The following is an 11,967-nucleotide window of genomic DNA, read 5'->3' as shown; positions in this document are numbered from 1 at the left end:
CATCAGGGAATTGTAGGGCAGGGTCAGGGAAAAGGGAGGAACGCAAAGGCTACAGTCAGCCGAGAACAGACTCCACCAGTGAGCAGTCTGCGAGGGCGGGGAGTGCCTACGTTCTTTGTAGCTACGGGTTCCACCCACGGAAACGATTCCTTTCCGGGAGGCCTACCCAGCCACAAGCAAAAAAAAAAAAAAAAAAAAACCTGAGGGAGTGGGCGGGACCACTCCTGAAAGGCTTCAGCTGGAGGGGCGGGACAGGATTGGCCCGTGGGCTGGCACCGATTGGCTGCCGCAGAGAAGGGGCGGGCTCTGCCTGTGGCCCAGCCTCACCGAGGGAAGGCACCCGCACCGGACCTTGTAGGCTAGGGAAGGAGTGTGGGTTCCGAGGGCCCCGTCGGACACTTAAGTTTGCACGGTTGTTGCCCTACTGGCAGGGCCGGAAGCAGTTTGACGCCCGCACTCCTCTGTTTTCGAAGGGGTAACGCTCTTCCGATCTGGACTCGGCTTCTCACCCCTCCCCCCGAGGCCGAAGCCCCCAGCTTAGGTGGGGCAGCGCAGCCAGAGCTCCTGAACCCGGAAGAAGCGCCATCCGCCGCCTTCATGGAGCCCACCGCGCTGTCCCTCACCGAGGAGGACCTGACCGAAGTGAAGAAGGACGTGAGTAGCGCTGTTTTGCCCAGGAGCCCTGCGGGCTGGGGGCGGGCAAGGAACCCGGAAACTCGGGGTCCGAATGGGGATCAGAGGAGGTGCCTGCGGGCGGGAGGAGCGGACAGGGTCTCAGTGAGCCCAGCATCGGAGGGTTCTTAGTGTAAGTAATCCCCCGGCGATTTGTTAATCCGCGTTTTAAATCGCTAAAAGCAGGACTTGGGTGTCTGAAACCTTTTTGGGTGGGGCGTCTCTTCGCAGTCTGCTTCTTGCCCACTCTTCACCTACCCCCTGGTGATTAAAGCCCCTCCCCCTGCGCTTTGGACCCGCGTTGTTAGGGACAGATGGCTCGCGTTCTCTCTTTAGCTTGACTCCCCAGGCTGGTTTTACCAGGAGCAAAAGCTGAACCAGATAAAGTATCCCAAACAGTGGAGTAAATATGTAAAACTCTTACAGAGGGGGTTGGGGGAAGCTCAGCAGCTGAAAGCACAACCTGGAATTCCCCGAGCAAGCTAACGCCCACATATTTAAATTGAGGGGAGGGGGGTGAATACCTGTAGCCGAGAATACTTTACAAGCAAACGTTGGAAATATTCAGTAGTTAAATTTTGTTCTTCTGCTTGGATGCTGCAGAAAATCTAACACTTATTCATTAACGGTGGCTTTGTTGAGATATGACTTGTTTCTCTTTTTCTTATGCCTTTAGTTGTTTTGCTGTTTGAGACTTATATGAATGCCTGCCACTAAGAGAACTTATATCAATTCAAATTAAAAATATAAACATGAAGTGCTCTCTGGCTTAACAACACATAACTTACAAAGTCATCTTTGTAACCTGGACAAGACAACGGCTTTTTAAATGTTCATCTACTTCAAATTTCCTCTTTTTCTCTCTCTTGTAATGTTTATTATGTTATACTCATGATTACGGTTAGAATTCCGTAGCAGAAAGAAATTGGACATGATTGGGACTTACTTGTGCCTTAGTTTTCTCATTCAGCAGATATGTAGGGGACACTTACTGTGTGGAAAGTACTGTCATCTGGCCTGGATCGGACTCACGCAAAAAATAACAGTCAGGCCCCTGCTTTATAAACAGGTTGAGAAAAGGCTGGAACGTTGATAATTAATATGTAATAAATGAGTGCTGTCTTATTCAAGATGTGTGCCAGTAAAACCATGAACTTGAAGCACTAGGCTTGCTATGTTCCAGATGCTGTGTGACACAGTTTACAATGTTCCCGTTTCATCTTTACAACAAACTGTGAGATCATCGTCGTTCCCATTTCATAGCTGGTAAAATAGGCAATGTGAGGTCACAAGTGGGAAGATATAAAGCCCGTACACAAACACAGATGTGAAGAGTGGCTTCTGGGCCTTATTTTTTCCTATGAGATTGTTGATGCTATCCATCTCCATAATTTCATTTTATAGCCATATCAGAAATTCATAACCTTGGGGAATCACAGTTGGATTTCAGGAAGTCTATGAAAAAAAGTATGTGCACATATTTTTCTTAGAAATTTTTGTCATGGTATTTTCAAAATGGTTTATGACCTTAGAAGGTTTTTAAATTATCACCCATGTATTTGAACTTCCTTCTCTCTCAACTATAGGCACTTATTTCCAAATATCTGCTGGAAATCCACTTTTATATCCTGCAGATTCCTCCCCTTGTCTAAAATGAACTTTTTATCATCCCTCCCCCCAAGGCCCCTTGCTATTCCTGCTGTGTTCTCTGTCTTGAATAGTATACCACTACCCATTGTCCTTCACTGTACTCCTCCCTCCCTTCTGCACCATCTAGTTTACTTTGTCTTTTTGGTTGAATTTAGTTCATTTTTATGAATATGGATTACATGCTGCTGTGAGGCTGATGAGTGCAGTTGAATCTCATAGTTCAAAAATCTAAAATTAAGACACAATCCTAGTTTGAAAAAAAGCTTGATTTCTTAGGAAGAGGGAGATAGACCTAAAATGATAATATCAAGTTACAAAATATATTCATCCAAAAGACTGTGTACTTAGCATTCTACTAAGTTCAGGATACACAGTCGAACAAAACATACCTGGTTCTTGCCTACTTCAAACATGTAGATCATTAGGTTTGAAAACAAATAAATGTATAATTACTAATTATGGTAAATACTATTAAGGAGACAAACAGATGTTGAGGCAATAACGGGGGAATCTACTTGAAATAGGATGGTCAGGGAAGGTTACATTTAAAGTGGTTCCAGCCTGGCCAGTGCCTCAAGTTAGTTGGAGCATCATTCCCTATACCAAAAGGTCGTGGGTCCAGTCCAGTCAGGGCACATACCTAGGATGAGGTTTGATCCCCAGTCAGGGTGCATATGGAAGACAACCAGTTAATGTTTCTCTCTCACACAGGTGTTTTTCTCTACCTCCTTTCCTCCCTTCCTATTCCCCTGTCTCTAAAAATAAACATATCCTCAGGTGAGGATTTTTAAAAAGGTAAAAAAAAATAATGTGGTTCCTAAAGGATGTGATAGGACTGGGGGAAGAACATTCTAGGCAGAATAGAATTTGCAAAGGACCTAAGCAGGCAACACTTGGGTGACTTGGGAAAACTGGAAGAAGGCAGAGGGTACCCTGAAGTGAAGTTAAGAAGGTGGGTTAGAACCAGATTACAAAGGGTCTTATAATTGTAGTAAAGTGTTTGGATTTTCTTTTCCCCAAGTGTAGTAGGGACCTGCACACTTGGGGAAAACTAATGACATTTTTAAAAGATCCCTTTGCCTATTGCATAGACTGAGGAGAGCAAAGTGAAAAGAGGAAAACCAGTGAAGAGACTCTTCGAATATATATAGGTGAGAGATGATGTCATTTGGATCAGGGCAAAGGCAGTGGAAATGGTTGAAGCAAGAGAATTCCACATTCATTTTTGAAGCAGAACTGATAGGCCATGGTGATAGATTGATAAGAGTTGAAGAAGAGAGTGGAATGAGATTAGTAAGTGGAAGTGTCAAATCATCAACTTGACCTACAAGTCTGAAGATCAGAAGACAGATCTGACAGCTGGGGACATAGGGGAGGGGGCGCTTAGGGGGTGGAGGGGTCAGGGGAAAAAGGACTCATGGACACGGACAACAGTGTGGTGATTGCAGTGGGAAGCGAGTATAAGGGGCACAAATAGTAATCGGGGGGAAAAACATAAGAAATAAATTATTAAAAAGATGAGAGAGATCTAAGCTGGAAATACAAGTGTGCAATTGAATGAGTTCATCTAGGAAGTTGGGAGCTAGAAGGGAAGAGGGAGATCATAGAAGAGTTTTGAAAAGTGAGAAGTTAAGCCATAGAAATGGGAAGCAAGCCAGGAGATGCATGTTAGACAAGAAAAGAGTATTTCCAGGAAGTAGTGGTCAACTGTGTCCATGCTGCTTAGAAGTAAGGTGACTGAAAATGATCAGATGTAGCATGAAGAAGGTCATTGGTGACCTTGAGAAGAATGGTGGGACATAATGGAAATGCCTGGGAATGAACTGGGAGATGGAAAGTAGAGTCCTGCTGTATTGAAAAATGGAGTGTATACACAGGGTACTGCACAGGTAGAGGGGAGGGTACCTAACTAATTCTGGGGAGTTTAGGTAAAGCTTCCTGAAGGAGATGACCACTGTCCTGGATCTTAAAGGATGAATAGCAACTTGGAGTATAGAGAAGAGAAAATAAGACAGAAGTAACAACGGAAAGAAATACAGAGTGACGAACAGCAGTTTGAGGTACAACATAAAGTACTAGGACCAGTGGAGGTGGTGATGGATTAAACTACAGAGGTAGGTAGGATCCATACTATGAAGCACCCTGTCCACTATTATCAAATATCATTCATTGAGCACTTACTGTGTATCAGACTATATCAGGTCGTTACATGCACTGTCCCATTTAGTTCTAGAAGTCCTCCAAAGTAATATTATTATTTTATCAATAAGGAGCAGGAAGTATAGAGATAAGTAACTTACCCCAGCTGTTGCAGAAGTACATGGCAGATTCAAGATTTGAATTGAGGTGGTTCGGAGACCAGAGTCATGCTCTTGATTTCTCTACTCTTCTGCTCTTATTTGATTGAGGAATTATATCCTTTTAAGTCAAGGGTGGAATCGTGTTTTAAATTTTGAAAAAATCAACGGATGGCATTTTAATATTAGACTTTTTATAATACTCCATATTTCCATTTTCTCTTGAAAAATTGTAAGATCTGATAGATGTGTAAAGGAGAAATTTGAGGGGGAGGAGAGAAGTAGGAAGCCCATTGTGAATAGTCCATGCAACATATCATAAGGACCTGAACTGGAGTAATACTGATAATAGAGATGAAGTGAAGGGGCAGGTTAGGTCAAACATAAGGGGTAGAGTGGCATGTCTTGATGGGTGGTGATCGGAGGTGGAATGTGAGTAAAAGAGAAAGGGTCGAGGATCAGTTGTGGATTTATAGCATTATTGGATGCTGGTACTCTTAAATGAGAACATCAAAGGAAAAGAAGAAAGGAAATAAATTTGGTTTTGGACATGTTGAATTTGAAGTACCTTTGGGATATCTAGGTGGAAAGTCTTGATCACACACACAAATTTGGGAATCATTAGCATATAGGTTGTGGAAATGACAACAGATTAGGTTTTTCAAGTTCAAAGTTCATTTTATAGCTTGTCCCTAAATCCTCACAGCTTAAATTTATACACTCACCGTATCTTATATAAGATTTTGCAGCAATCTTCTAATTGGTTTCTTTTCACCCCATTTTTTGCCCCCCCTTCTCTACAAAAGTTTTCTTAATTGCTTATTTGTAAACCTTGGATGATTCTTTTGGTTACAGGGAAATGTGTGTTCCTCGACATGTTATAAAAATTCTCCCATGATTCCACCCCAATTTTCCTTCCTAGCCACATTCCTCACCACCCTGTCATATGCAGCCTGCGTTCCAACTACCCCAGAATGCTCAGCATTTCCCCACGTGCACCTTCATGTCTCTAGTAAAAGTGTAGCCTCTGAATTCCCCAGGCATTGGAAGTAGTCAGTTGCTCACTCTGTGCTTCCCCAGTACTTGGCCAATTGTCTTTTTTGTCTGGGTAATATCACATCATCTTACAGTTATTGGTTTGTATGTGATATGTACTCTCTACTTACACCATGTGCCCTTCGCATGAAGGATTCAGGTCTTACTGATCTTTGCATGCTCCACTCTTGTTATATTATGTATTTAGATATTTGAAATGTTGGTTGTATGAATATATAAATAAATGAATGTGGGGGTTCAGTGGACTGTGAACTATAAGAACCCTTCACCTTCACCTTCACCTAGCCCGCTTTCCTGCCAGCATATACTAGGGTATTTCTAAGATTTGCCATTGCCTTTTTATTCATAATGATAAATGTGAGTCAAATTATTTATCATTGTGATTGTCACTAACATTTATTGATCACTTACTGTGTGCCAGGTACTTTTCTAAGAACTTTACATGAATTTATTCCTCATAATACTTACATGAGGGAACTGAGGTATGTAGGAGTTAAGTTACTTACCCATGATAATGTGTAGTAAGTGGAGGGACTGGAATAGTCATTGGCATCAGACTATTAATGCCATTTATTAGGACCCATGTCATTATTTTGTTATGCAAGTCCCCTTAGCTCTTCTCAGATATAGGCCTGTTTTCTGTGATTTGCTGTTCTTTGTTTCTTTAATATCTTCCAACATTTCACCATACCTTTAGGTTTCTTCCCCCTACATTTTTCTACCTTCCTTCTACTAACTGACTCAGTGAGTTACAGTCTTTCTGACTGACTCCAAAGATAGACACATTATGGGCCCTTTTAGGTTAGTGGGAGGGGAGGTTCTAATGGTTTTACTCTAGGAAGATGGATAATTAACAAACATGTGAGTGAGTTACAAGCTATGAGACCTCTCACCAAGTTATTGACTGTGATCCTAACTAATCCTGGATGCCATGATAAATAGTAACTAAAATGAATGGAAGCCTCTACCCTCATCTTTACCCCCAAAGGTGTCCCTCTGCAGACCTCCCTGTTTCCACAGAAGTTGAATGGCCCCTCTAGATTACAGTGGCCCCTCTTCACAATAGTCTGGTGTTTGTTTATAGGTGTGAAAATGAGATCAGAGCAGGACAGAAGATGTGAGGGATTTCTAATCTAGGACTTTTTTTTTTAATCCTCAAGGACATGCTTATTGATCTTAGTAAGAGGGGAAGGGATGGAGAGAGAGGGAGACAAACATCACATGACAAGAAAATCAATTCCTTGCCTCTCCTACGTGCTCTGACCACACCCACAGCCTTTGGGTTTACAGGACAATGCTCCAACCAACTGGGCTACTTGGGCCGGGGCTAGTCTAGGATCTACCTTTGTCTACTTGGACCTTTATCTTAATCGCATGCATTTTTAGGAGCCTGAGCCTCATGACTTCAGGATGTTTTTCCCACCAGTTAAGATTCCTAATCAGTCACCTGCATAATTTCCTGAGGTGTCAAAAAAAAGTAACATTGAAGCACATTTTATGTTTTTCAGGCTTTAGAAAATTTGCGTGTATATCTGTGTGAAAAAATCATAGCTGAGAGACATTTTGATCATCTTCGTGCAAAAAAAATACTCAGTAGGGAAGACACTGAAGAAATTTCTTGCCGAACGTCAAGTAGAAAAAGGGCTGGAAAGCTATTAGATTACTTGCAAGAAAACCCCAAAGGACTAGATACCCTTGTTGAGTCCATTCGGCGAGAAAAAACGCAGAATTTCCTGATACAGAAGATTACAGACGAAGTGCTGAAACTTCGAAATATAAAACTAGAACATCTAAAAGGTAAGTATGTTAGGATATGCGAGTTCATTTAAATGTAACAATGCTTCTAAAAAGTAAAATTAAATGAACAGTAAAACTCCAAAATGATCATTTTGCATTTATTCAAAAATTTAAGCTTCAAAATTGCATTCATTTACATTTTTAACCCTATAGGGTGTCTTTACATTGGAAAAGTGGAATATCACTTAATGTTCTGTATTTATATTCATTTAACAATATCATTTCTAGAAAATTTAACTGTAATAAAGTCCCAGGCTATTCAGTGGTTTCTTTCTAACATCAGCAGAATGTCAGGTAAATCTATTCAAAAGTAACCCCTGAAAATGCACTTAACACATAAAGAATAGTATGTAGGCAAAGTATTTTAGTAAGTCCAGCTCTGTTGGTTTTTCTTCTACCAGTTGATCTAAGATGAAGTAGTTGGCTGTGTTGATAAGAATTATGTTACATAAATTTTACGTAACTTTTAGCACTAGAATCAAACTCAGTGTGGCAAAATGAGAGAGTCATGAGAACTGAGACTGATGAAGGGAATAGCAAATTCACCTCTCCTGTTTCGTTTTCACCCTAGAGCACACACACTCACTGCTTGGAATGCTGTGTAGACTTGCCTATACCATTTAAATCCCCTGCCCCCGCTTCCGGCAAACTCTTATCTCACCGTCTCTCTCTCTCTCTCTCTCTCTTCAGAGCACTTAATGTGAATGTGACATGGTTTGGTTCCAACTGTTCTAGGCGCTGGGGATACAGAAATGAGTAATGTAGGGCTCTGCCCTTAAGTACATCACAGTCTCTAACACATTGGAAGTGTCCCCTTTTGAACCATATTTAAGAAAATAGTTTCTGTAGCATGGAATAAATCCCAAATGTATTGTGAACTTGAAAAACTAGTGGGAAAAAATGACATAAATGTACTTCATACACTTTGCAGGTTTTACATAAAATTTCTCGACTCTGAAGGTTCTGTGCCTATCAATAGTTACGGGTAGAATATTTGCTAAGCCTAACAGAAAGATAAATTGTGTCTGTGTTTATTCTTTCTACACTTCGGTTAATTATAGCTACATTCTTTAGATATGGTAAAATCCTTACAGCAGAACAACCACCATTTAAGTATATTGTTTGGTTGAGAACCAGGACATTACTTAGTGGGAGGAGGAGGCCTGGAATCTTGTTCTCTCTTTCCATGAAGTGGTCCTAGAATGGTGGGCGTGACTTAACTGTTCCGGGCCTGAGTGATAGTTTGTGTGTGTTCCAGTATGCTAAAGAATGTTAGTAATGACAGCCATTTCTTACTTTATGAAAGATTTTAGGCTACTTTATTTTTCCCAAGTCTTTTAATGGTTAAGTATATAAATATGCAAATTAAGTTTATAGCATGTCATTTAGCTTACTTGAGACTATTTCCTTATCTAGAAAATGTAAATAATAGTATGCATTTCATAGTTGTTGGGAAGAGCAAATCAAATATGAAATAGGTTATGACAGTTTATAAATTGCTATTTAAATTTTGTTTGTGTGGTAGCTTTTAATCTTTAAAAAGTGACAGGATGGCATGCACTCAATTTTTTTGTTACTTTTTTGTTGACATCTATATAATTTCATTGTAGGACTAAAATGTAGCAGCTGTGAGCCTTTTCCAGATGGAGCCACAAACAGCATCTCTCGATCAAATTCAGATGAGAGTAATTTCTCTGAAAAACGGAGAGCATCCACTATCATGTACCATCCAGAAGGCGAATCCAGCACAGCTCCCTTTTTTTCTACTGATTCATCTCTGAATTTGCCTGTTCTAGAAGTAGGCAAAGCTGAAAATCCCACCTTCTCTTCAACTACACTTCCCAGACCTGGGGACCCTGGGGCTCCTCCTCTGCCCCCAGAACTGCAGTTAGAAGGAACTTGTGGAAACTCTGGTGAGATGTTTCTCCCCCTAAGATCGCGTGCTCTTTCACGGCAATGACAGTTCACAGCCTTTTAATGTTTTTAGTAATGACTAATATTTGAAAATATATGAATCTTTTTACAAAACTGCTGTAATGACTTATTAACACCAATACACGTCTTTTAAAATGCAAGGTAAGCACACTTTGTAAATAGACTCTTCTGAGGAAAAAGAAGCGTATTTTTAGATAGCTAAAGTAAATCATGTGGATCATGTACTTTTCAGAATTTTGTATTTTTTTAATGGTTTATTTTTTATTATATTTTTTCCCATTACCATTTATCCCCCTAATACCTTCTTTGAGGTATTTAGTGTTTTCACATTTTTTATGTTTTGAGACCAATTTTAATAGGGAACATTTCTCTATTTAATAATGGAGTCTTAGACTGGGAGTGATGTTGTTTCTCAGTGCATTTATGCTGGGAATTTTCACAGTCTAACAGTCCTTTCCATCCATCCAACAGTAAATTTTCAGTATTAAGCCATTTGTAATTGCTAATAAAGCCAATTACTGATGGGGAAAAAATACCAGTATGCCAAAAAAAAACCTCTTTCCTGCTCAGTTTGGCTTACAGACACTTACAGAGTCCCCTTCTGATGCAGAAGAACATCTGACTAGTTTGAGCTACCTAAGGTCTCAATTAGCCAAAATACATTTATTAACCTTACTAATTCATGCCACTTTCTTGAGATTTTCACATTCTTTAGCATTTTCATTCCAAAAGACAAATCTTTACAAAAACCCATTATTACCTGTAATTTGGTGAAATTCTTAAAAATATTTTTTCTGTACTTTCTACTCTCTTTTACTGAGGACCACTGTACAAGTTTTAAAAACTGGCACGAGGTGTTCTTTTCTATGTGGGTATGTGACAGTCTGTTTTATATAATGTTTGGAACAAGCAGGCCATTAGTTTGATTTGACTTTTTGTTATATCACAAAGTGTGACTAAATTTATGCATTTATAAATTAGGTGCCCATTGTGTTCATTTAAAGTATAATTCTCTGTATTTCCTGATATCCCTCAAAAATATTTCCATTACTTAAAGCAGAGATGGAAACATGCTATTAACAATAAAAATGTTTGAATTGTTGTGCTGTTTTGGAAGTTTCAAACTTTTTAATAGGAAGTAAATATCTAGAATACTTATTTTATATGTACTAATTTTTATAGAAGATATTTCAAGTGTGAGATCAAGTTGCATTTCTGGATAAACCAGTGAGGCAATCAATCCTGAAGAAGATTGGCATATTGGTTTTAAAGACTGGATAATTTTTCTAATGTAAACATCTTCTAAGGATTATGGAGAAACATGTTTCACATCTAGTGTAGCATAAGAATATAATGGTATTACATTTAAAGATCTTATTTTTAGAGATAGGTGTAGGGAGGCAGAAAGAGAGGGAGTGAAACATCAATCAGTTGCCTCTCCTGCGCCCCAACCAGGACTCGGCCACAGCCCAGGCTTATGCCCTGACTTCTCAGTTTACAAGATGATGTTCAACCAACTGAGCATGCGTAGCATTACATTTAAAGAAATCTTTTTTAAAAGCAAAAGCAGGCTTTTCACTAATTAAAACAATTTAATATGCAGTTATTGTTTTAAATAGGATCTACTCAGACCATAATGTTAGATAGGTTAGAGGACCTATATTTATAGTTAATAACACTTCATTTTCTTTCAGATTGTTGAATACCTATATAGACAATAAAATGAAGATTTTAACAAATTGAGGCTTTTGGGTTTTCTGAATCCTATAAAGTTTTTTAAATACTGAAAACCAACCATCGCCAACAAATGTTTAACTTTGAATGATTGACATGATACAGTGCAACTGGTGACTAGGCTAATGAGTGCAGCAGTGAAAAAGTTACTTTTCACAGATACCGCGTTATCACTTAGTCCAAAACATCTTTGAGCTCAGGTTTGTATTGCTTCTTTGGAAAACTAACAGACTTTATTTTTTAGAGCAGTTTTAGGTTTATAGAAAACTTAAGCAGAAAGGACAGATTTCCTGTATGTTCCCTCTTGTCCTGTTTCCCACATTAACATCTCTAATTAGTATGATACATTTATTAGAATTGATGGACCAGTCTTGATACATTACTATTGACTAAAGTTAATAGTCTTTGTTACAGCTCATTCAGTGTTGTGTAATTCTGTAAGTTTTGACAAATGCGTGTGTCATGTATTCACTATTATAAAATACCATACAGAACAATCTCACTGCTCTAAAAATCCCGTATTCCACTTACTCATTCCTTCGTTTTTCCTCCCCTTCCTATTTGGTAACCACTGATTTTTTTAAATTGTCTCTCTAGTTTTATTGTTTCCAGAATGTCATGTAGTTGGAATCATACAGTATATAGTCTTTTCAAATTGGATTCTTTTACTTAACAGTATGCATTTAAGATTCGTCCATGTCTTTTCATGGTGAGCTCACGTTTGCAAGAGGTAATTTCATCTTTGTCAACATGTTACTCTTAATGTAGTGACATGCATAGCTGCTGTCTTTTTACCTAAGCGACGTAAAAAGGAGCAGGAAGTTTT

At 39.3% G+C, this 11,967-nt stretch overlaps 1 protein-coding gene across 1 annotated transcript; it reads left to right on the top strand.

Annotated features, from left to right (window-relative positions):
- The first annotated feature begins 315 nt into the window (after nt 1-315).
- Nucleotides 316-11,708, top strand: BCL10 (BCL10 immune signaling adaptor). Its single transcript, XM_037163976.2, has 3 exons — nt 316-654; nt 7,184-7,472; nt 9,083-11,708. Exons 1-3 carry the CDS (start codon nt 598-600, stop codon nt 9,430-9,432), a joined length of 696 nt encoding a protein of 231 aa, XP_037019871.2. The 5' UTR covers nt 316-597; the 3' UTR covers nt 9,433-11,708.
- The last annotated feature ends 259 nt before the right edge of the window (nt 11,709-11,967 follow it).

The sequence above is a fragment of the Artibeus jamaicensis genome, unplaced genomic scaffold (assembly GCF_021234435.1).
Source record: "Artibeus jamaicensis isolate MK-2021 breed Jamaican fruit bat unplaced genomic scaffold, CSHL_Jam_final scaffold_1019, whole genome shotgun sequence".
NCBI lineage: Eukaryota > Metazoa > Chordata > Mammalia > Chiroptera > Phyllostomidae > Artibeus > Artibeus jamaicensis.
This window is presented reverse-complemented; position numbering and strand designations above follow the sequence as displayed.

Bases quoted from the DNA above. Each gene is read 5' to 3' on its own strand.
- BCL10 (XM_037163976.2), top strand. From the start codon at position 598: ATGGAGCCCACCGCGCTGTCCCTCACCGAGGAGGACCTGACCGAAGTG. The intron at 655-7,183 runs GTGAGTAGCGCT...TATGTTTTTCAG, and splicing joins TGACCGAAGTGAAGAAGGAC to GCTTTAGAAAATTTGCGTGT. The intron at 7,473-9,082 runs GTAAGTATGTTA...ATTTCATTGTAG, and splicing joins AAAACTAGAACATCTAAAAG to GACTAAAATGTAGCAGCTGT.